A 25,760-nucleotide genomic window follows, 5' to 3' on the forward strand; every position below is an offset into this window, starting at 1 on the left:
CACACACACACACACACACACACACACACACACACACACACACACACGTCGTATGGTGTGGGCAGCTGACATTCCACTGCAAGCAATCTGCCAGTCAGAGTTAGACGCACTCACGCGAACACACACACACACACACACACACACACACACACACACACTCGATCTCGATTGCGTGCGCGTGTTACATAACACTTCATTCCCGGCTCTGACTTTCTGCCATTTAGTTATCCATGTGTGCAATGAATCACCAAGCTACCAGTTTAACATAGCGTGCACGTGCGGACTGTTGTGTAACAATCTAATCATCGTGTAGTTGGAGGTGTGCGCACTAAACGCTCCATGAACCTTGGAGCCAAAGAGATGCACTACAGCTTGTAAACTAGCAGGACATATAGAAGTCTGACGTATCCCCTCACTCATAAACGCATAACAAATAGGTTGGGCCTCATGTGAGAACATTCTGATGAGCAGCAAACACTCCTAACTTCAGATAACTGTGTACATGTGTAAACTGTGTACGTGGTTTAATAGCACCAACAGTCAATATGAACACATTTGGGATTATATTAGCATATGATTTGAATTAGAGGGTCCAAACGTGATTATGAAGGGTAAGTAGAACGGTGGTGGGACATATTAGGAGTGCACATGAATTAGTAGAAAACACAAATAAATGTAATCCCATGCACTTCATTTAGAAAACTTAAAAGATGGATTTTGTGCCTGGTGTCATCTGCTGGTAATGTGGGTTTAAGATATTTAATGGAGCTTAGTGGAAGGTCAATCAGGGAGAGTACTCCATTCAGTCTCATTCATGCCGTCATTCATTCATCCCTCTCTGCTACCAGCCATTCATCCTTTCAAATCAACAAAGAAACATTCTACTTTATTTCATCTGATTGATTGAAGCACAACCTATGATACATCTCACCCGCGCTGTAATACACACAAAAGATAATGAGCAGTACTTTTTATTGTAGTCGCAATACTGATATCCCTGAAACGTCGCTTGTAACTGCACTGCATTCTGGTCTTTTGTCAATTACAGCTGCTATACATACACACAAAGTCATATTGTTTGTCTATCCCAATGTTTTTGAAAGTCAGAGAAGAAGCTGCTGCTGCTGCGGGAGGAAATCGTCAACCGTTGAGCTTTTCTGACAGACTGCCATCGCAAAATTGCTATTTAGAGATGGAGTGTGTCTGCACGTGACAGGTGTAAAGGTAACCATGGAAATCAGACAGCGGGAGTGGAGAAAGATGTTTTTAGAAACCGTCTAATGAGGAAAGAGAACTATCATCAGTCCTGTCTCCCGACACACGCACACACTTTCTTTGCCTCTATTCTTTTTTTTCTACTAAATGGACACTGACAGGTAGATTGCATGTGTATTTGTGTGAATGTTGCTCAGTGCAATAATGATGACAATGCCATGTGTCATTATAGTTAGACACACGTGTACGTGTGTGTGTGTGTGTGTCCCATCGCCATGGACTAACCAGAGTTCATTATCTCTCCTCATCGGAGCTGCAAGACGTGGGCCAACTCAGTCTATAATGAAACAGCGAGGAGGGGATTTGCATAAAGGAGGTAAAGATATAGTTCAAAAAAATATAAAAATGATCCAAAATAATTTATAAAAATGGTCCTCTGATATAATGAGATTCCACAACTAATGACCACCATCCATACTGCACATTACATGCATGCATACTCACAGGATCTGTATCATCATCATCATCATCTGATGGCAGAAAGCCCAGATCTGGATCTCCACCACTGACAAGACTTTATTACAACATATCGGTTAGAATAATCTATTAACTTCATTGACTTGTCTATACCCTGACACACTGAGTCCTTTTACTTTGATTCATATGTAAAAATTCCCGATTAATCAGATGCATCTAATGTGTTTGGCCTCAGTTTGTCTTGGGATCAGCACTACAGAATTGGAGTGACAGCTTCAGTGAATCATCTGACTGTCAGCAAGGATACCCGATGTATAATGCAGCAGTACCGATGTTCACGAATCTTCATGTGTTCATGTGGCTAACACGAGCTGGCAACCTGAATGTGAGAAACGGGCAAAAAGCAACACAACGTGGTGGAAAGGACGACAAACAGCAACAAGTGAATCTGTGAGGCGTACATGTGAATCACTTTTCTCTCTCCGAGATAGGAAAGTAAAGGGTTTGTGTGGAGGGGACACGGACACACACACACAAATCAATTGCCATGGCAACAGCAGCAGCGCCATCCGGATGTGTGCCTTAAATAACCCTCGTCTATATAGCGCTGCAGGAATCAGTCCTAAAACTCACAAACGAGTCAGCATTTTTGCACTTCCTGTTCCCTCATCGTGAAGTCAATGAGTTTTTGGTTAGATCAAGAGATTTTAACCTTTTGTCTGGTGAATTTCTAAGATTTTACAGTTGCTAACAAGTGGGCGAAATGAGACTACCATCACAAGAACACGAGTCCACCTTTACAGCCTTGCTGTTTATACTCTAATGCGACTGTGGTGTAGTTCTTTTACAGCTCAACACTAACATTCAGCTGTAAAAGAACTACACCACAGTCGCAGTTCATTCTGATTGATGAAACTGCTATATTTAGACACATATTGTATGCTTCTGCTCGAAGGACAACGTGAGACAAAGCGGGAACAGAAGCGAGGGAGGAAGTGAGAGCGCGAAAGAGTCAGAGGAGACAGACCATCTGAAGTACAGGGTCGGCGTGTACAGCAGATGGTTGCCACCGGCGGTCCAGCGATGTGGCGGCATCTATTGCTCCCCTCACATCTGTCACAACGTCCCTCTGAGTGTGCGATCACTACAGACCTTTGTACGCTACGTGACTCTGCTTGAGTGCGAACGTCAGTTTGCTGTAAATCTCATCTCTGCCAGCATTCAGGGCAGCTGACCTCCAGGAACAACACGTCACATTATTGACCGGCGCGACAATTGTCATCGGTCAACTGCAACTATTTACAGCGATGTGAAATGTGGTGCGACATGCAGATGGTAAGATTAACGCAATGCCGTTAGTTTGGTTTTAATTTACAATGTTCGATGCAGGACTTATAGATCAGCGGTTCAAATGATGTAATCAGTTTTGGATTAGTGACGTAATCAATGTACGTACAAGGCTAAACAAAGCACAAGGTATGGAGTGTATATATGCATTTCATTATGGTATCAAGTGTTTTACTTTGAGGCATGTATAAGATAGAGAGATCTACTAGAATAAAGTCTTAGGCCCTGTTTACATCTGGCATCTCCATGCATCCTGGGTGATCAGTTCACACCTGAGTGCGTCTCCACATTTATCTCGAGGGACGAGCACTTCTAGTTAAGAAGAGAAAAGAAGACATTTTGGTTGCATTTGATCGCTGCGATCATGATACAAAAACACAAAAAGGTATTTTGTAAACTTGAGAATTGATCGATCCACACTTCTTCAAAGTGTTAAGAGAAGAGACAGTGCAGTACTCCTCCGTCCTCTATCTGCTGTGTTCTCTCATCAGGGAGCCCTTTTTTCCATGATGTTGCTCCACATCTGCTTCTGATCATGAAAAGTAATGCAATATTTATCCAACGTAACATCTGACTGTCATTATTAAAACAAATAAAATATGGAGCTGAGTTAAAGGCCAAATCCCCAGATCGGAGTCTATCAGCTTTACGCAGCAGAACACAAAATACGGGTCTGAGTTGACACACAAAACAAACTGTTGAGAGCTTGAGAGGAAACGCTGGGGCGGCTCTGAGATCTTAACCTCTGCACTGTGAGCTCAGTCATCAAGAGCGACTCTTCATTAAACGTAAACAAGGGAATAAATCGGAATTTAAAATTCTGTTGCTCTGCCATCGCAGCCCAAATCATGGGAATGGAACATTTTGACCGACGCAGGCTGGCAGTCGGAGACGGGAAAACCAGAAGTGCTGGCTAGAGGTGGAGGTCCTGTAACCTGAACGTCACATGTTTGATCTCCATGACAAGGGTTAGGGTTAGAGGAGAAAGGCTGCTCAGCCTGTATTATCGCTGTATTTTTCTTACTGAAATATATACTGTATATGAAAACACTAAATCCAACAATGTGACTGTCTGTGGCTCCCTGAGACCCAATCATTGCTGCTTGCACTGCAGTTCAATCTGGGTCAAATGTAAAATCAGAGCTAAAATTATTCTATAATAATAAAAAAAAGACATGCGCTCCTCTATCTGCCTCGCACACATACACACAGATGTTGTTTATATTTAAGGAAAGCCCTCCTCCTGTCTTTCCCAGAATCCCTTGTTGTTTCTCCCAGCATGCTTGCAGGTTGCAGGAAGAAGGAGGAGGAGCCAAAATGTCAGAGGTCACCTGACAGAAATGTTTGATCTGTCTTTTTCCTCTCTGCACGTCATCGACCACCTCTCAACCACCTCTCAACCCCCCCCCCCCCTTCTCCCCAGTATACATTCACTCAGTGATCAAGTTTGGGATGGAGGGATGTGTACGTGCACTTTAACACGCTTCCTCTGCTCTCTGGGGTCATGAATCAAAAAAAGTCCAGACTTTTCCCATTTGATAAGATCACAATGACAAGAAGCGAAAAACAGAATCCGCTCACTGTTTTCTGCTCTGGTTTTATGCAACGAAAGGTTTCAGCTCCTCCATAAGAGAATTCTTCTGACGTCAAACAACTGACAAAGGACATTTCTTTATATTTTTAAATTAAATTGCCTTTAAAACTTTTTCAAGATATGGTCACACTGAAGAGTTCACAATATGTCTTCAATATGAGCGATTATATGTCAATAATACGATGCTTCATTTATTGCTGATGAAAATTCTCCTGCCGTCCTCAATGAAGGAGGTCAGAGGACAAAGCTGTCCGTCTCAAAAAGTGAAACCTCCTTAATCTATTTCCTTACAATCCTGCAGATTGTACCTTGATTTCATGTTGTCTCAGGTCGAGTTATTCGTCCACGTTAAATAAATCTATAGCTCCATCTAGTGGACCATATTGTGTAAGACAGGTACACCTGTACACATGTAAGTCTGTGTCCGGGCTGATAGATCCTGCTAAGAAGCCTGCATACTCCGACAGTCCTCTTCGGCTTTTGATATTGAAACCCAATCTCAGATTCCTGGTATCATTGTACCTAACAGCTGCAGGGATGACAGCATGGAGGAGAATGTCACAGTACCAGCAGCCTTAAATGGAGCCACTAGTGTGGCGTGAGTCCTCCAAATGACTCTGATATCCATTTAGCAACCTGTTCACTGACACATGCTTGTTAGCGGCGGTTATGTGTTTCCTTTGCCTTTAAAATGACTCAATATCTGTTCCAGGAAGTTTTAGAGAACATCTGTGTTTGCCAAGCAACTGTCACAAAGGGATTAAAGCTATGTGACCTACAGAGAAGGTCACATAGCTCTGACGACACTTTGCAGTGTGTGTCAGTGGCTTTGGGGGTCCGAAATGCTCCACTTGAAGAGATAGCTTCGAGAGCTATTGTCTGAGAATGCAGGCGACGCGTGTCAACACAGCATTCAAATCTGCCACGGTGGGATACCGTTGTTAAATACTTGAAAATACAAAACTATGTTTTACAAGACTTGTCCATCGATCCTTCATCTCGTATACATCGTTACACATACACAACAATTAAAGTAATACATGCATTTCCTTATCAGTGTCCCATACATCACTGAGAACAGCCTCAGCCTACACCGTTTTCTTTGTCACGCAGTTTAAAAGCATTTAGTAGATACTGTTGTTTCTGCCCGTTCTATAGCTCACTGCTCTATATAAATCATTTACTAATACTGATGCGACTCCAGTTTGACCTTATTTATGGGTCAGCGTGACTCATGACTCAAGGAGCTACAGCAGGTGGGGTGTCCTTTCTCTTCGGAGGTTTAACTCTGCATGTCTGTGGAGCTGGGTGATCCACAGCAGAGCTCGGCCTCCCCTCTATCTTTAGTGAGCCACGGTCTGTGAATGGGGGGGCCTAACTTTATCTGGACCTCTGTCATTGAAGCTGCTGGTATTTTTAGGTGGTGGCAGCAGCTGCGAAAGCATTTAATGCCGCCGCCCCCCCCCACACCCCCCCATTCCAACTCTCTCTCTCACTCTTTAGCCGTTGGACAATGACACTATCAGAGCTGACGCATAAACCAGGCGCTCGGGTGAAACGCTGTGGCCATTTCCCTCTCTGCCACCTGCAACCTCACGCCAAACCGAGGGGACGCAACCAAGACCTGGTACCTGCGAATATGGGCCGCCAAGTGTGAACGGAGGATTGACTTTTTCTCACTTGCTATGACTCTCAGCGAAGAGGAGGTTTGCCAAATGTGAGCCAGAATCTACAAACAACAAAGCAGAGAGACAAAGAACCAGAGCTGAGGAGACTCACGGAGCAACAGAATATCTGCCAACTCTACCACTCAAATTGAAGGGACATCAATGAACGTTTTGAGGACATAAACCTCACATCCGTGACAGAATGCTTTAAAGACAGTGACTCATATCGCGGTAAGTTTATCATGTGACTGCTTAAGAAGAATGATTTCTACCCATGTGCCAACACAATGCTCAATGAGTAGCTGAGCCTCTTTCGTGTGTTCACTGATCATAACACTTTAGAAATAGCCGACATGCTACCCGGAGAGCTATTTTCCAGCCAAGACACGAGCGTAACTACATGATCCATGCTGTGCAGAGGACACGCATCAGATGTGAGTGCGGTGCGTCATGGGGCCGGGACGGTTTATGCCAAAAGAAAGATGGTGACAACAAGAGGGAAAGAAATGAGCCACATGAGAGAGATGACGTTCTCCACTGGCTGCTTCAGGATCAAACCATAAGCTGTCAGGAAAGAGGAAGTTAGCTTAAAGAAGCCAATGACTTATTCAAAATAGCAACAATGCAACGAGACAAAGACAATCCATCAGGAAGGATACAGCTGGCATTCATGCTCCATACATACATCAGCTAGTCAGTTTTGTCTTCTTTAGTGGCTGCAGACTGTTCAGTTTACCTGCTATGTGGCACACAGTCTCTGGTCTTTTTTTGGACAGACTACTTTATAAATACACTCTTCAGTGAGTTACAGCACCAGCTGAGAGACGACCAAGAGCGGTTTACGATTGCTCAGAACCTACTTTACTAAACCACCAAGCATGTGATAAACACCTCACTGAACATGTTCAGCTAAGCCTTCATGACTTGTACAATGTATGTTATATGAAACATTGTAGAACACTCCTGCATCGAATCATCTCGATCCGATTCCTGCCCATAAAATATCTCCCATTTGAGGTCAGGTGTAAACAGGCCAATGTGTCACTAGTGTTTAGATCGTGACTTTGGGTGTGAGCTGCCATTAAAGTCGAACGCCTAATAAAATATGCATCATCTTTATCTTACAGCTCCTTCACCAGAGATAAGAGGCTCTTACTGAGGCGATCCCGCAACAAAAGAAACTCATTCAAACCACAGAGAGGGTGACTTCGTCATGGATATTTTTGGAGGTGCTCCTCGTGTTTTGGGCTACCCACGCCCTGTGGTGGCACATTGTGGCTCAGACACCACACTGAGGTGCCAAATTGGTGGGGACCCTCGTCCCGATGTGATCTGGGAGCGTAAAAACATCCAGATTGTGTCTGATGGACACTGCAAGCTCTCCGAGGATGGAAAAGCGTACCTGCTGACCATTACTGGAGTAACTCTGCAGGATGCTGGCCAGTACATTTGCAAGGCCAAAAATAGCATAGGTGAAACTTATGCTGCAGCCTCACTCAAAGTGGAAGGAGAGGCCCAGCCACAGGAAGGGGGGCAAACGCAATTAGGAGTCAATGGTATGCAGCAACCACTGAGAGAAAATGGAGAATTTGAAGGACACCAGAATGGCTACTGCACAGGGGAAAATGGTGAACACAAGAAAGAAAATGGAGAGGAGCTGAAGTTAAGTGAAAAACGAGAGGAGGTTGATTTAGTGTCTGATGACAAACCTCGATTCCTCATCAAGCCCCTCTCTTTGCGCGTGGATCGGGGAGAAGATGCTGCCTTCTCCTGCAAAATCTGGGGCACTCTGCCTGAGGTGACGTGGGAGAAAGACGGGAAGAAGCTCAGTGACATCTTCGAGAGTGCACACTTCAGCGTCAGCAATCAAGATGGCGGCTGGTTCCAGCTCAAGATCTACAGGACGCGCATGCCAGACAAAGGTGTCTACACCTGCAGGGCCGTCAACAGCCACGGCCAGGCCTTGGCTGGCGCCGTCCTTCTTGTCGAGCCCGTACCGGAACGAGAGGAGGGTAAAATGTCCTCAAACGGTCACGCTAACAGTCAGTGGTCGCTGAAGCACAGGGGCGGGAGGCTCAGTTTGTTGAGGGTCATAGAGGAGCCGCCTGTCAGAGCCTCTAAAGCCAAGAAGTTTGCAGTGGCCGAGGGGAAGCACGCCAAGTTCCGCTGCTTTGTGACAGGGAAGCCCAAGCCAGAGATCATTTGGAAGAAAGACGGGGTTCCCCTAGAACCCGGGAGACGTCATCTGATATTTGAGGACCGAGAGGGTTACTACACGCTGAAGGTTCTGTACTGTAAAGTGCAAGATACGGGACTGTATGTGTGTGCAGCATCAAACGCTCTTGGAAACACCCTCAGTGCTGTTCACCTGTCCGTCAAAGGTAGGAGACAGCTTTCTGCTTTTCCTGCAGAATCGTTGTGTCACTGATGCATCCAACCTCAAGCTGCGCTTGTGCGCGCTAATTGCTTGTGTGCATTGTTGAAATGCATGGCATCGCCCTTTAAAGTGGCTAACTATTTTGTCCTAATCCCTTCATAACGGGCACATAATTGTCAGGGTCAGATGCCTTTTCATATGTTCAGTCCTGCACTGTGCCAGCTGCCCCTGTCATTAAGTGTCAGTTTCGTCTTGGGGTCAACATTTCAGTCCCTTAATGTACAGATAATATAGAGTGGCATTACAGCAATGGAGCACGGCTTACAAAGTATTGAGTGGTGGTACTATTACTACAACTATCCTTAATCTGCAAATCATCCACTATTCTTAAATTAACACATCTACACTTACCCGTTTCCGTTGTTCTTCAGGCCCAGCGGTGCGCTTCAGGCGTCCATTAAAAGATGTAGAGGTGAGGGAGAGGGACGTCGCCGTGCTGGAGTGTGAGGTGCCCGATGAATCGCTCCCATCTGCCTGGTACCTGGAGGACCAGCGGCTGATGCCCAGCAGTAAATACGGGATGGAGCAGAAAGGAGCCACACGGACACTGACCGTCCATGATGTTGGGACGGACGACGATGGAGTGTATCTCTGCGAGATGCCAGATGGAGCAAAGAGCATTGCAGAGCTGTCAGTTAAAGGTATGTTGTACTGACAGGGTAACACTTTACATTTTTAGCAAAAGAAAATTGTTGCACAATACAAATGAGCGTAAATAAAATCATTTTCTACTTTCAGGGACTATTGTTCGTAAACTTCAGCGGAAGTTGGAGGTCCTGGAGGGTGAGAACGCGACGTTCTGTGTGGAGGTGGACAGCGACGACATGGAGATCCACTGGTTCAAAGACGGTTTGAAGCTGCACGAGTCTCATCACACGATCCTCAAGTCTTTCGGCAAAACTCACATTCTGGTTTTTGTCAACGTGGCCTATCAAGACTCGGGGGTAGTCACCTTTGTCGCAGGAAGTTCCAAGACCTCATCGCGTCTCAAAGTCAAAGGTACATTAAGGAAACGCTAACGTACATGTTTGTTTTAACTGTTTTCCAGTTCTTTAAATTGTAACACTTATTCTGCTGATTTTCATACTCATATTCTTTGTCTTTTCCCACTTTTAGCCACAAGACATTGCCCTCCTATCTGCCCTGTGGAAGTGAAAATGGATGTGGACCGACCCAACAGCACCCTGCTCACCTGGGTTCCTGCCCCCAACAGCCAGACCTCCACCCGATCCATCTTTGTCGTGGAGAGACAGGAAGTGGGCTCCCAAGAGTGGCAGAAGTGTTTCACCTCAGACGACACCACCTCAGCCGAGATCACCAGCGACAGCGTGCCGTGCGAAGGCGACTACCGGTTCCGTGTCTGTTGCATCAATAAGTATGGGCGAAGCGGCCATGTGGAGTTTCCCAAAGCTGTCCACCTGGGTGAGGAACTTCCTGCAGAGTAGAATTGTACATGTTAGATGGCAGACTGCCTTTAAGTAGACTAACTTTGTATCGTAATGAGTGGAAATCAATCGCTACCAGGAAGGTGAAACTGCTTTAAAAATGGACAGCAATGAAAAACTTTTTTGTGATTCTAATTTTTCCATCTTCCTTAGTTCCTGGACCAAAGATCTGCTGCAGGCTCAAAGGCTGTGAGGTTGTGGAAGGAGAAGACGCTCCCTTCTCCATCGAATTGTCCGTCCCGATGGTTGGAACCTGGTTTCTGAACAGCACTCAACTGCAGCACGGCGGACGATACTCAATACAACAGTCCCAAACACAGCACTCACTGGTTATCCGTGAAACTAGCACAACAGAGGACACAGCAGAAGTCACGTTCATAGCCAATGGAGTCAGGGATTCAGCTGTGCTCGAGGTTAAACGTAGGTGTAGCGATCCGCTTTTCCTTTTATTCAGCATGTGATGGATGCATTTCTTTGGAGTTCATTTGTTGTGTATATTTCTTTGCAGCTGCGGTGATGAAATTCAGTCCTCTGTCAGACTTCGACAGCAACAAGAGGGTGGACATTAGTGACCCCATTGTTCTCTACTGCGAAGTCTCCCACCCCCTCGCTAAAGTAACCTGGTTCAAAGATGGCATTGAGCTGCAGGTGACCGATGGCCTCAACATCCAGTCAGATGGGAACATGAGGAGGATTGTGATTCAATCAGCTGATGCATCTCACTCTGGAGTTTATTCATGTGAAAGTTCAGGAGATGTCATCAAATTCAACGTGGACGTTGCAGGTAAAAGGTTTTTGAAAAGTTGATAAATATCAGGTCTTATTATACAAGTACTCTGTACTCATTCATAGTTTTTATTATGAATTAAGAGCTTTTTTATCTTTAGAAATGTTATTGTGACCTTCGGCTCTAGTTAATCTTTGGTTTAACCAAATTGTAGTTTGATTATTTCTCATTTTAAGGCGGCATCTCCGGTACCTTGTCAGCTGTTGATCCGTCCCTCGCTCCTCCTGTTGTTTTTCAGGTCGCGCGGTGGAGTTCAAGCCGGTCTCAGAGGAGGAGCTCCATAAGAGCGGCATGGAGCTGGACCCCGTGGTGCTGCTCTGCCATGTCTCCACAGACGATGCCGAAGTTGTGTGGTAAGACGACGAGGAGCTAATTCCTGTCAGAAAAATTTAATTGAAAATGATCCACTGAGGCTTCTATTTTTTATCTTTGATCACATAAATGTATCTATACTTTGATAGTCAGCTTTAAATTATCCAGTTTATTATTTGAAACCCCATGTGTGATTCGGTGTGTCTCAGGTATAAGGACGGCTGTGAGATCCAGCCCACTGACAACATCACGCTGCAGGCAGAGGGAAGCCTGAGGAGGCTGATCATCCGCTCTGCTGACACCTCAGATGCTGGCAGCTACACTTGCCAGGCAGGAAACAATAGCATGGAGTTCACCGTCAATGTCAGAGGTATAGATACCCGTCTGACATCTGTTGAGTAGCGTTTCAAGACACATTGATTTGCTAGTGCAAGTGCAGAACATCTCTCTTAATGCCTTTTTACACAGACTTAAGCCACATTAGATATGTGATTTGCCGTTACTGTGCTTCCTCTAACGACAAACACAGAGCCTCCAGTGATGATTGTGGAACCTAAGGATGATATTGTGATGGAGAGCTATATCTCAGAGGAGATCCACCTGCAGTGCGAGTTGTCTCGTTCCATTGGGAAGGTGCGGTGGTTGAAGGAAGGCCAGGAGGTGGAGGAAGGGGACAACATCCAGCTGATATGTGAGGGTCCTTACAGGAGGCTGACCATCCTCAGCGGCTCGGTGGAGGACGGTGGAGAGTATGTCTGTGAAACAGATGGAGACTCTGTCTTTTTCCAGCTTAGTGTCAAGGGTGAGACTGAAATTTCCTGAGTGCCCACTTCTGATTGTACCATACATCTAATACAAATGTGTGGAGGTGTTTAACTGTCGTCCTCCTGCACCAGAGCCGCTGGTAAGAATCGTTTCCCCCAGTGAATCAGAGCTGGAACTGACTCATTTGGCCTCCGAGAGGCTGGAGCTCACCTGTGAGATCTCCCAGGCGGACGCCCCAGTCTGGTGGTACAGAGACGGCCTGGAGGTCGAGGAGAGTCAGAACTTGATCCTGGAGGTGGATGGGGCCCGACGCCGGCTGATTATACCCATAACCACTGTGGACGACACAGGGGAGTATGTATGTGACACTGAAAATGACTCTGTGGCCTTCCTGGTCACTATTGCAGGTAAGAATGAGCACATTAGGACAGATCTAAGACTTTGTAATAGTATTTTTATCTTTTATGATTCTTTCCTCTTCAATGACTTTATTCCTTTTCATTTAGAGCCACTAGTGACGCTTACTCGTCCCAAAAACACGCCGGACACACTGGAGAGTTTTCCCGGCGAACCGATCGTGCTGGAGATCGAAGTGTCCCGGTTCAGCGCTGAAGTCGTGTGGTGGCTGAATGGCAGAGAAGTAGAGGAGAGCAGTAACGTCTCCATCACAGAGGACGGGCTCGTCCATCGTCTGACCATCCACTGTCCCACCCCAGAGGATTCTGGGAAATACACCTGTGACGCTGTTGATGACAAAATTGATTTCCAGGTCAAAGTTTCAGGTAATGTCAGCGCTGGAGACGCTTTCCGTAACAAAATGCAATTTTCAAGACCACCATGATGTTATAATGACCGTCAATGTGTAATTCTGCATCATCAGAGCCTCCTGTGAAGATCCTGAGAAAGACAGAGATTAAGACACATCTTAAATCCATGATTTCTGATGAGATCGTGCTGGAGTGTGAGCTCTCCAGAGCCGATGCCGTCACCAAATGGTACAAAGGTAACTGTCGCGTTGGGGGCGATGAAAGGTTCTGCGAAGAGGAAGAAGGTGCTTTCCGCTCATTGGTCATCCTAAACGCTGAACTCGGAGACTCAGGAGAGTACTTCCTGGATGCTGGAGACGACAATATCAGCTTCCAGGTTACGGTACAAGGTAGAGTTACATTCGTGAATTTTTACGAATTAAATGATTTTGTTTTAAAACTGTTCCTCAAATGAATCATCTGTCTTTTTCCCCTTTGCCTTAGAGCCTCCAGTGACAATTTTGGGCAACTCAAATGACCCTGACTCCCAGGAGATGGTGGCAGGGGACGACCTGATCCTGGCCTGTGAAGTGTCCCGTGCCAACGCCCCCGTTCAGTGGTACTGCAATGACAAGCTGCTCACCAGTGACCCCCGGACCTACATTGAGAGCTCCGGCACGCTGAGGAAAATGATCATCTCAAATGTCCAGGCCTCAGATTCTGGGAAGTACGTGTGTGATGCTGCGGACGAGAAGATGATCAGCGTTGTCAGGATTCAAGGTGAAAACTCACACTGATGTCTCCGGAGATATGATTATCAATATGATCATCTAATGTCTTTCTCTCTTTCCTCTTCCATCGAAGAGCCCGCAGTAACGTTCGTAAACAAGGAGGATGACATTGTCGTGACAGGGTATGAAGCAGAGAGCGTAACATTGACGAGCTACGTGTCCAAGGAAAGCGCTCTTGTGCGTTGGATGAAAGACTGGACGCCTGTGGAAGGCGAACGTTCCCGAGCACTCACGGAGGGCCATAAACGCACCCTTACCATCGAGCCTTTGAGGCGCTCTGATGCTGGAGAGTACACCTGCGATGCCAACACGGACCAGATCCACTTCAGCTTGCTGGTGAAAGGTTCAAATCTCCTATTTTCATCCGATAAAATGATAAAACATAATTATTTTGGACTGAAAAGCGATTTTAGCTTTGATTTTCTTTGTATCACAGAAATGAGAATCAAGTTTGTGAGGCCACTCCGAGACACGGTGGCTCACGCTGACGGTATGGTGACCCTTCACTGTGAGGTTTGCAAGCCTAAAGCAGACGTCCAGTGGCTGAGGAATGGCGTGGAGTTGGTGGCGAGCAGGAGGATCACCATTCGGGCGGACGGTCTGGAGCGAAGCTTGACCCTCCACCGTTTAACCAGAGAGGATGCTGGGGAGTACGTCTGTGAGTCCAGAGATGACCGGACCGTGGCGGCGCTGAGAGTAGAGTGTAAGTATGCCTGTGCTCAGATGTTCTGTCTTTTCTTACATGAGGTAGCAGGTTCATGAACTTTCTTGTGTCTCTTCAGTGCCTCGGGTGGTGGAGTTCCTCACAGAGCTCCACAACACCACTGTGCTTGAAGGAGAAGACGCCACCTTCAAGTGTGTGGTTTCCCCTGAGGATGTCCAGCTGGTCTGGCTCATGGACAACGAGGCCATCACTCTTGGTGATCGTTTCTGGCCAAATCAGAACGGCCTGTGCCACACTTTGGTTATCAAGAAATGCCAGATGTTGGACTGTTCGAAGATTACGGCAGAGGCCGAGGGACAGATCAGCAAAGCCAGCCTCAAAGTTCAGGGTAAGGCCATTTAATGAAAAGAAAGGAGAGGTTGTATTACCAGAACTGACAGCAGTTCATTGTAATTTGTACTTCTGTCTCTCCTCCCTTATATTCAGAGGCTCAGGTCATGTTTACTAAGAAAATGGAGGCCGTCATGGCGGAAGAGTTTGGCGACGCCACCCTGGAGACAGAGATCGGCCTTGAGATGGGAGAGGTCCAGTGGATGAGGCAAGGGGTGGTCATCCAGCCCGGTCCCCGACACACGCTGGCCCAGAACGGCTGTAAACGCAGTCTGATCATCCAAAACCTGACTCTGTCAGACCGGGGAACCTATCGCTGCGAGACTCTGCACGACCGGACGCAGGTCAAGCTCAATGTAGAACGTAAGATGTGGATGTTTGATGAATTACCTTCATGATTTATCAATTAAAATTATAATAAGCAGGGTTAGGGTTAATTTTATAATGTATGGATATCATTTATATAACATTCCTCTCCCTCATCTCCTACAATCCAGCTCGTAAAATCTCCATCCGTAAAGGCCTGACTGACCAAGAAACCGTTGAACGTGAGACCGCCTCCTTCGAGGTGGAGCTCTCCCACACGGATGTGGAGGGAATCTGGCAGAAGGACGGCATCCGGGTGAAACCGAACAACCAGTGGCGGGTGAGCACCAACGGGCTGGTCCACGGCCTCACCCTGTCCAACCTCACCCTCGAGGACACGGGCACCATCGTCTTCTCCGCTGAAGGGGTGCGCACCGCTGCCAGGCTCACTGTCAAAGGTAAATACAGGCCTGTGGACTCCCTAAATAAGTGTTGGTCGCCTTTGATTCATTTATTGGATTTGTTAAACCGACAGAGACTCCGGTGTCTATCCTGAGGACGCTAGCCGACGTCCGTGTGGAGGAGGAATTTCCAACCACTCTGGAGTGTGAATTCTCCAGACAGAACATCGAAGTCAAATGGCAAAAGGTAAAACAAGCCTTGACTATGTTTTGGCTCACTGTAGAAAATTGCAGGGTGTGAGAAATACCTCTGTTCCTTTGCTTCCGCCAATCAGAACGGGACGGAGCTGAAGCCGGGGCAGAACTGTCGGATCTACTCCATGGGCCGCAAGCGGTTCTGTCAGATCATGCAGTGCTGCCGGGCGGACTCTGGTACCTACACATGTGACACAGGGGATATCAACACTTCCTGTTCACTGGAGGTTTATGGTAAGTATCTGCTGCTACAACACACATCACGTTAACTCTAAGTTATACGTTGTGTGTGCAAACACTTTGCAATGAGAAAGATGCTCGTTATGTTTTTGCTGATCTAAATCTCTTTACTAACCTCCCAGAGCATAAATTGGAGATAGTGCACAACCTGGAGGACCTTTACATTCAGGAGGACCAGAACGCCGTCTTCATGTGTGAGGTTTCTCTGGAGAACGTTCCTGGGGAGTGGTACAAAGACGGCCACAAGATCCGGCCCACTGGCGCCATCAAGATCCGCACTGAAGGTCAGAAAAGGAGGGTGTTGATTATTGATGGGACTGAATGATTCTGTTAACCGCTTCAATGTAGATTCTACAAGTCTGTTGTTCTCCTTCAGGGACCAAACACTTCCTACTGATGTGTAACGTCGATGCTGAGGATGCTGGGGAGATCCGCTTTGTAGCCAAGGATGTTGAATCTACAGCTTCCTTAGAAATAGAAGGTACGTCCATTTTTACCTGGAGCATATCCTTTTTTTAGGATGCTAACAGCTGGAAAATGTTCCATACTAAATCTTAAAAACATTTCCTTTTACTTCAGAACTCCCTGTTTCTATTGTAAAACCCCTGCGAGATCGGACAGCCCTGGAGAAACACCGCGTGATCCTCGAATGCACCGTTTCCACGCCTCGCTCCAGCGCCGTCTGGTACAAGGGCAGCGAGGAGCTGGTTCCCTCAGATCGGGTGGAGATCCTGGCCGACGGATGCTCCCACAAACTGGTGATCCAGCAGGTGGCTGTGGAGGATGAGGACACCTACAGCATCGAGATCGGGGAGCACACATCCAAAGCCAAACTGATGGTGGAAGGTACGTTGGGTTGGGAGCGAAGGAGCTTTAAATTAAAGGTGAATTAAGTAGTTTTGCACAACCTTTACAGCTCCAGCTTACATATGTACCAAGAATGTTTAAGGGTGATGGGTGTGCAGCAATACTAATGTGTTATAATAAGGTAAAATGTACTTCTCTCTTCTGTACCTTACCATGATAACACTTGTTTCCCTCTGTGCAGCCCAAGCTCTCGTCATGGTCACAGAGCTCGAGGACGTGGAGGTAACCGAGCCTGAGCCTGCATCCTTCCAGTGCGAGGTGTCCGTCGCCATAAACAGGCCCCCTCTTTGGACTCTGAACGGGGAGACCCTTCAGCACGGCCCCTCTGTCCACCTGGAAAACCACGGGACGGTCCACAAACTCACTCTGAAACACACCAGCGCCGACATGAGCGGGGTGGTGAAGTTCACCACAGGCAAGGCCAAGAGCAGTGCCACGCTCAGCGTCACGGAGACTTAGAGGAAGAGAGAGAAAGTGAGTCTGAGACAAAGAAAGAAACTGAAACTTTTCAACATCCATTTGTCATGTTTGGATAACCTGCATTAGCCCTGTTCTGATTTTCTTTCAAATTGAGGGGATTCAGTGACGCCAAGTTATTCCTTTTTTTACTGTGTAGTCTATATTTATTTGCCTGATTTCTAATTGACTTTATATTCTTGTATTCTGATGAAAATTACCCAAAATAAAACAATAATTATATGGTATCAACTACATGTCATTTATGTTCTCTGAATAGACACAAACTATTTGGTAACATCAAACATATCAATGCTAAATAAACTGTGATATTTTTGCATTATAATGTAACGTTAAAATTGCATTCAGCTGCATTTGTTAATTATTAAATTATTGAGCTTCAACCACTCATAAATGCCATATCTAAATAATAATAATGTTTTACTAATATCTAATTGGTAAATAGATAAGGGAGAGGAAATATGCCCCCCAAAATTACTAAAAACTCATTTAATTTACGCTGTGTGAGCTAAGACGCACAATAAGCTTAATTCTCCTAAAAAATAATTAACCAAATGCATACTATAGGAACAGTAATTGAAATATGCAATAAATATGATCTATAATCGGTGTATTTGATGATATTGGACGTACATTTATCAGGTGTCCAGATGCACGACTCCACATGTTGCTCCGTGTTTGCTGGCTGCGGCTCGTAGGCACCTGTTAGCCACCTGGTGGCTAATTAACGGTAATTAGAGCAGACGATATCGTGTTCACGGCCTATGCTGCCCCCTGGTGGCCAAACACAGTAGTTCACTAATTGACGTTACTCTATAAAGTAATGTTTTGATATCATAATAAGCATAGCGTTCATTAGCATGGTTGTTAATTCAAATATAAGGAATTAGTGGATAAAACGTATTACCATAAACAATAAACAGCACTTGGACCATCTTTCATTTAGCATTTATGGGGGAAAAAACATTATTACATACAGTCCATATATCATTTGGTATGATAAAACAGGTCAAAAATTAGGTTACATCTGTTCAATCATGAGTACAGTAACATGAATATTCCATATATTAATGAATGACTGATAAAATGACTTAACGTTCCTATAAATACTCCTGTTTGCCGAAGAATTCCAAAACAACAGTTATCGGCACTGAACCTAGATGAGACGTGTGATGATGGCTTACATGAAACACACCAAAAGAATTACCCTGTTACGTGTCTACAACAGTATGATACTACCCTTTTAGTAATTTGCTGGTGCTTCTGGTCCATATATTGCCTATTAATATACGAGGTAAACAACCAGGTCTTACATGAAAACAAAACTAACTGTGAATATTGTATCAGAGTCGCACTCCTGGGCAAAAAAAAAACACTCACTTAGAAAAGAAACAGGCTAATTTGATTGCCAATAATTTGTTAAAACATAGAAAAATAATGCAATCGCTCTTAATATGTCGGGTTTAATTGTCGTCCCTGCCTCATCTCGGTAAAGTCATATCACAAGCCTGCTATGGAGGCTCTAAGTCAAACCCACGGTTTCATTCTTCAGTCAACACATGGTATTGTCAACGCATACGAGGGAGATAACAAGAGGCCTGCTACATCACCACGTAGAGCTAAAAGGAGCAATACACAGTCAATGTGTGAGTTTGTAAAGGAAAATTCCACCTTAAAAATCATCTTTCTTTGAATGAATAATAGCAAATTCAGTAGCAGTACTGTGACTATCTCTTCATCTTGTGACTTAATTCTGTTGTGAAATAGCAACTACACGAAAGGAAACCCGACATGTTTAATATATATTAAACTCCAACGTAGCTGCACTAGAATGATCTCGGCATTACGTCACCATTAACAAAATAAATCTCCACTCGCTGTTTCAGGGTGGATTCCTCCTTTAAATCTCACTTTCTGCTCACCAGACACCTCCTCGAGTCCTCGTGGCAGCTCCCCGTCCTCCACACACGTTTGATTACAAAGTCCTGAACTTGTTTCCAGCCTATGTGTACCGCTTAGGAAAAAAGAAAGAATACGCTGAAGCTTATGAGAACCAAACTGACAAACCAAGCTGTGACCATCACACAACTTTCAACAGAATTCAAGTTGTGTGTGTGTGGCTTTAAAACGGAGGACCAGAAGCCACCAGAGGAGTCCATCCTGGTCCTCGAAACGCTCACGACGGTACACGAGTGCAGACGCGGTGCGTGCTGGCTGTCCATCAATCTTTACACCACCGTCCAATAAACAGCTGCTCTCTCACCGTCACGTGCAGATGGTTTGATATTCATATTAGTGTCTTACTTGGCTCATTGCTTTGGGTTATATTTACTCATTTTAAAAGGGATTGGAGTTGTGTACATAGATTTTTCCCACAGTTCAAAAAGTTGCTGCAAAAGGACATTTTGTCCATTTTAAAGCCAACAATCCTAAATAATGATCAAATGCTGCTTTTGTAAGTTTGAAAATTGTGCTAAAAACAATGTTCTGCATCACAGTGAAAGGGAGGACTACAGACTGTACTTGATCAGATTCATCCACAACTCTCCCAATTATTCAGAATTACCTGATCAAATCGCTGTAAAAACTGATAATTGACTGAATTTGTGACAAAGATGTTTAAAAGACATCTACAGTACGTATACACCATCTGCTCTTTCGATAACGAGGCTGACGAAGTCCATTTGCACGTCAATCTTTTCTGCATCTTGTGCAGAATCAGACTGATGAATCCATGAGAAGTACCCAGTCTGTGTCCAGAGGGTTCACGGCGACAGACGTCTTCTGCAAGCTCAGTGACGCCGCAGAAACGTCCTTTAACCATCCTTTAACCATCCATCCATCCCACATCGAGCTGACGTGGAGAAAAGTTACAAATATCAGGGAGTTTTCTTTTTGACCAGTAGGTGGCAGTGATGAGGCCACTTAAAGTCAGAGCAGTGAGAGCTGGAGCCTGGAGCCTCTCTGGTGTGGGTAAATCCGTGTTGTACGCCGTTTTGTGCAGAACACCGTTAGCTAGCGGCCCCTTGGTGCTTGAGGACCGTGTAGACGTTGTCCACTTTGCTCAGCCTCTCGAAGAAGGGGATGAGGTCCAGCAGCTCGGTGTCTGACATGTCGTCGAACCACGAGGCCACGGGCACCTGGATGGAGATGCAAATTATCAGCGAGCACACGTGGGAGTTACTAGCACCGCCGCCATGACTCGGGCGCTGCGTGTTCTACTCACTGCGTTGTCGGGGTGGAAGATGTAGGAGGCGGGGGAGTTGTCCACGATGATGACTTTGTTCAGGTCCCGACCCAGGCGGCTCAGGTCCTTGACGTAGTTGCCTCGGTAGAAGACGCAGGACTCCCGGAACAGGCGGGAGCGGAAAGCGCCCCACTTGTCCAGGAGATCGGAGACGGGGTCCGCATACTGCAGCAATAACAAGAGAAATGAGTCGTAAGCATGTGTTTGCAGTAGTTTACTGTGAGCAGCAGCTGGTTTCCTCACCTTGGCTAAACTGGCAGTGAACAGGACGCACTCAAACAGTTCCCCCATTCTCTTGAGGAACTCGTCCACGTGGGGCCGCTTCAGGACATACACCTGGAAGACACAGGAATCTTAAACCAGGTTCCTACACAGCTGACATATGGCAAAAAAAAAAAAAAACATGTTTCTACAAACCGTAGCTGCCCGAGGAACTATGACGCTTTGTTGTGGTTTAATATAATCTGTGCAAATGATGAATTAACATTTTAAAGGTTTACATAGGGGTACAAGACCGAGCATGCATGAATCATACATTTCAATCTCAGGCATTCAAGACTCATATACTAAATGTACTCGTATGGATCACAGACAGACAGACATTTGGCTCCAAAAGTAAAAACCCAGGACTTGTTCCCTTGAAGTTCCTCCAGTTTTCTTCCTCCTGCGGTGTCGGCGGATGAGGGTAGCGTTCCTGAACCAAGTCATCCGGAATAGGCTGTGCTTGTCTGAACAAACCTATCCTGGATTACTTGAATCAGGCCCAGACCCACGGTATGTCATCCATCTCCAAATCCCTTACAAAACGCAGACAGCACCTACTACGCTCAGCAATGTAACCCTGAGAGCCCAGCTATCACACGACCACAAGGCCGGCAAGGCGACAAGTTAAGAGTGAGGACATTTTGGGTTTTTTTTGAGTGGGAGTGTGATGCCAACATTACCTGGTGTACTGTTCCATCTATTTCCACAGGAATGATGAAGTCTGCATTGTTCACAGGCTGTTGGAATGACGACAAAAAAAAAAAAAAAAAAAATGTCGACATGAACAAGACAGAAGATTGAAGCTTTTCCAATCATAAGGAAGTGTGTGTGTGTGTGTGTGTGTGTACAAGGAGGAGTGACTGTTTATTTGGGTTTGAGCACCAGAAATGTCACCGTCAGAGCCAACAACAACCAGATGTTTTATTATCTAACATACCGATCTCGTGATGTCACGTGATCACGGGCGACGACTACGTGCTTTACGGCCCAAATCATATCTTTTGAGTCCCTGCATGATGTGGAAACGGACCTGCACATGGCCGAAACAATATTGTTCTTCACCTTGAACGAGCTGTGAACTAACGTCTCATCCAGATCTATAACCACGCAGATCTTTCCGGAGTCTTTAGACTTCACTGGAGCCAGCAGTGGCTTCACCTGGAAACAAAAAATATGTACTTCAACCTGGGACGCAGCTAAATCCAGCAATAGGAAGCACAGATTGTTATCTCTCCAGTGAACACACCTTGGAGACGGTGCCGTTCTCTTCCACCAGCAGAGGGGCGTTGTTGTTGACCGGTGGGGGTTCGGGCTGGTCCCGACACAGGCAGCAGAAGAGGCTGGAGAAGAGGCCTCTGCTCCTGGGCTTCTTGGAGGACAGAGAGGGGGAGGAGCCTGCAGAGGAAGAAGAAGAAGAAGAAGAAGAGATGGTCACCAAGCTGCAACCCAAATTACCTCTTATTTGAGAAGCTAGAGCTGATTGAATTTGTGTCAATCGATAGATTAAACAACTTATTGATTATTTTAAAAGGTTTGTTTGTTTTTTAAACAGTTAAGACTGGCAAAAATCCTGCCACGAGCAGATTTCTGCCTTTCTAAAAACAGAAAAACAAAGCTGTGTTAACTGTATTTTGGTGATAATAACTCTCACGCTGATGACTCCATCTCGTGAATGTATGACAACAGTACAAAGTACGTCCAGCAGCTTTCCTCATACTTTAGTCATGTGCACAAACCCTCCTGGAGACACGCGGCACTGCCAAGAGCTCTTGCGTAACACTCCTATGTCAGCAGCAAACAGCCCCAAACATCAGCAATGAAGTCGCAGCTCTTTAACAGCGCTATAGAGACATCATGAGGACATCATGAGGACATCAGGCATTCAGAAAGTAAAAGTTAACCACTGACGGCAATTTAAAACAATGAAATGCACGTACAGGGATGAATTTAGGTTAGCAGTGATAACTTCTCAGAGGAAGACATTCCCCCTAAAGTTTGTCATCCATTGAGCTGAACTCCATTGGTCCATTTCCGTGTCCCATAAATCTCTCATTAACACTCCTCCTCGCCTCCTTTTCTGTCTCCTATTACACTTTGTTTCGGCCTCTTTCTGCTCCCTCTCTCTCTCTGTGTGTGTCCGGACGTGACCGCGTTACCAACACACAACCCTCTGTTGTGCGTCTCTCTCTCTCGCCTCTTTCATTCCCTCCTACGTCATTTGTGGATTCAAACTCCGTCTGACCCTCTGGGGCACTCGGGTCCAAAACAGGAAGAGGAAACAGACGGGTATCAGTGGAGGAAGCTGCATGCCATCATGTTTGAGTGTAGCGGGAGACGGCTTCATGATACTATTCATTTAGATTCAATTAATTCACAAAGAACTTAAGCAGTAGAGATTTGTAAATTAACCTTATTTACTCCCTTGAGTCCTCACTGCTTGCTTTCCTTTTTCCCTCCCTTGAGCCCTCGCTCCCTCCCTTGTGTCCATGTAATTTCCTCACAGTTGTTTGAGAAGTAGAACCTCATTCTGCAGTGTTTTACGTCGTGGTTTCTGACACATCTGGCTTCAAACCAAGATGAAACAATTGTCTGATGTTTGTGGGTCAAGTCTTTAAATGTATATGAACACTGAAGTAAGTTTAGCAGACCTCAACATGTCATCTCGTGTTACATGACTTACTGAAAATGAATAATTCAAACTCTGCGGAACACCAGGGAGGAATAATTCACACTCAAATTTTGTGCGATTGACGCTCACGCTCTTAATAACCGCTGAGCTTTAGTCACATTATGAAGTTAGTCGTCATAACATATGGAAAACACCGTATTGTTGGCTTCCAACACTGCTTGCTGCATTTACAAACAGCCACAATCAGTCGATCTCAAAAGGACCGTCAGCATATTAAGCAACAGCTTGTGAAGGTCAGAAACGTTCACATACCACATCAAAATCAGCACCGGCATAACAAGCCATTCATTCGTAGACTTACTTTATACAACCGCAGGACATTTCATTTAAAGTTGGATTTATGAGCCAATCTATAACCCTCAAAACACTTTAAAACCACTTCATGTGGATCCTCTACACTACGGAGAAACTGAAACTAAAAGAGTTTGATTTGACGAGGCTTAAAACAGCTTTGGGTTATCATGTCAGAATTAGGCGGGACAAAGTCAACATGCTGTTTGAGACAGTGAGTATAAGCATGTGTGAGGACGCGGTTACGTAAAAGATTAAGCTGCACATGCACAACAAGGCCTTATACGTTTGTGTGCATGCAATAATAAGTCCAACTCCACGATACAGATGTCAGTGTTGTTCAGACATCGGCCTCTACGTGAGCTGCAGGTTTCTCAGGGATGATGACTGACAGGTCACCAGATTATTCAGTAACCTGCATTCTCACTCCCCCGCCTGTCCTGCAAAGCTGGTGTTGAACACACAACAACTGATAAAAAGTTAGTGCTGCATTGAGGAACTCACAATTTCACAGGCCGGTTAATGAAGTTAGGGAGGAAACAGAGGAGCACTGTAGTAAAATAAATAAGCACTAAGAGCCATGACAGCGAGACAGAAGAGATAAAAACACACATTTCATTATCACACTGAGGCCAAAGTAAACACATTTTTGTGATTGTTTTATATATGCATGGTGCTGTAATATCTATACTATTTAAAGTGGGTTTAAGGTATTCTCATGCTTTTATTAAAGTATTATAAGCATTGGTACGTCATTTACTTGACTTTCATCACAGGCCGAAGGGCCGCAGACGTGATCTTTGTGCAGAAAAGTGAGACAATGTGACAGTTTTAGTGCTGCGGCTTGTTTTCAGTCCACTTTACACCAAAGAGCGGTGTTCATGTATCTGTGCAGAGGTTGTTGCAGCGGTTTCTGCGTCACGGAGCTCCGCAAAACACACTTATAAAGCCACTTACCTCTCTCTCCTGCGGCTTTATTCCCCTCTTCATCCCGGCTGACTTGGGTGATTATTGAGGACGGGTTGTCCATCACATCCAGGTCTGCTCCAGAGTGCTGATCTCACACTTTTAAAGTTACAGATAGTTCGCTGACTCGGTGCATTAAACCAACTTAACATCAACAAACACGGAAAAACATCGCAACACGTCGCCTACAGCGCAGCCATTACACTTCGGGCTAAACGTTTTGAAGTCTGAAACTTACAAAGACATTTGTCAAGGAGGTAGAAACTTTGATTCAATATGGTGCCTCAACTCCGCTCGCAATTTCAAGATACAAACATGGAGGTTTCAAGGCTTCCCCATTTCACTTAAAGTGGCGCAGTAAGAGAGAGGCCGTGTGCAACACACTCCCTTCTCTGGTTAGTCTACGGATTTGACGACGATCCCTTAACCTCAGTAGCCCGAAACAAAGTTACTCAAACATAGCTAGTTAGCTAAGCTATCAGGCTAGATACTGGACATATTATAGTCAAATATACTGCATAAAAAACATGCATTTACACTGATATCGGTGGATATGTTGGTTCACAACACATTAACAATGTTTTACTATACAACCATAACGGCAAAATATGAAATAAACAGTTAATTATGAACAGGCTACATGTAGCAAAACTAACCAACTTTAGCCGACGGCTATTCCTGCGATACCACCATTGTACGATACCGTAGATAGATATATAGACAAATATTTACACCATATTTGCAACTTCTAGCCCGGCACGTGTATGTACATATGTGTCTGTAGTACTGCAGTTGTTGTGTAACGGATAATATTAGTTGTTAAAAACTTTTTTTTGTAGTAGCGGTAAAGAAACGCCCAGTTTGGGTCCCCTTGAAACTGCCTTGGTCCAGGGACCGTCGCAAAAGTACCGACTCTCTCTCTAGCGTGCATTTTTGTTTCTCCTCCAAAATACAGTAGCAGGGTATAAAGTCTGACTGCTTGAGAATGCACTGTTGTTTTAGTGTAGTTTGCATATCATAGTTTGTCAAATAAAGAGGCTTTGTATAAATATTTTGCCTTTATTTGTCATATTTTATCATAGAAGTGTGATGTTTTCCTTCCCTTGCCATTATTGTGGTG

At 45.2% G+C, this 25,760-nt stretch overlaps 2 protein-coding genes across 2 annotated transcripts; one reads left to right on the forward strand and one right to left on the reverse strand.

Annotated features, from left to right (window-relative positions):
• Window positions 1–6,150: 6,150 nt before the first annotated feature.
• obsl1a (obscurin like cytoskeletal adaptor 1a) lies at window positions 6,151–17,735 on the forward strand. Its single transcript, XM_031851694.1, has 25 exons — window positions 6,151–6,531; window positions 7,428–8,681; window positions 9,109–9,378; window positions 9,476–9,736; window positions 9,854–10,159; window positions 10,336–10,602; window positions 10,691–10,966; window positions 11,208–11,322; window positions 11,491–11,651; window positions 11,811–12,083; window positions 12,178–12,453; window positions 12,553–12,828; window positions 12,927–13,202; window positions 13,297–13,572; window positions 13,657–13,926; window positions 14,020–14,286; window positions 14,366–14,635; window positions 14,734–15,000; window positions 15,135–15,401; window positions 15,479–15,591; window positions 15,680–15,833; window positions 15,962–16,123; window positions 16,216–16,320; window positions 16,419–16,685; window positions 16,888–17,735. Exons 2-25 carry the CDS (start codon window positions 7,514–7,516, stop codon window positions 17,163–17,165), a joined length of 6,621 nt encoding a protein of 2,206 aa, XP_031707554.1. The 5' UTR covers window positions 6,151–6,531; window positions 7,428–7,513; the 3' UTR covers window positions 17,166–17,735.
• Window positions 17,736–18,115: 380 nt separating this feature from the next.
• LOC116385923 (carboxy-terminal domain RNA polymerase II polypeptide A small phosphatase 1-like) lies at window positions 18,116–25,531 on the reverse strand. Its single transcript, XM_031851695.1, has 7 exons — window positions 24,632–25,531; window positions 21,941–22,089; window positions 21,757–21,852; window positions 21,375–21,431; window positions 20,674–20,766; window positions 20,410–20,595; window positions 18,116–20,323 (listed from the first exon to the last, which is right to left on the reverse strand). Exons 1-7 carry the CDS (start codon window positions 24,702–24,704, stop codon window positions 20,195–20,197), a joined length of 783 nt encoding a protein of 260 aa, XP_031707555.1. The 5' UTR covers window positions 24,705–25,531; the 3' UTR covers window positions 18,116–20,194.
• Between the last annotated feature and the right edge of the window lie 229 nt (window positions 25,532–25,760).

The sequence above is a fragment of the Anarrhichthys ocellatus genome, unplaced genomic scaffold, assembly GCF_004355925.1.
Source record: "Anarrhichthys ocellatus isolate YVR2014 unplaced genomic scaffold, GSC_Weel_1.0 scaffold12, whole genome shotgun sequence".
Classification (NCBI taxonomy): domain Eukaryota; kingdom Metazoa; phylum Chordata; class Actinopteri; order Perciformes; family Anarhichadidae; genus Anarrhichthys; species Anarrhichthys ocellatus.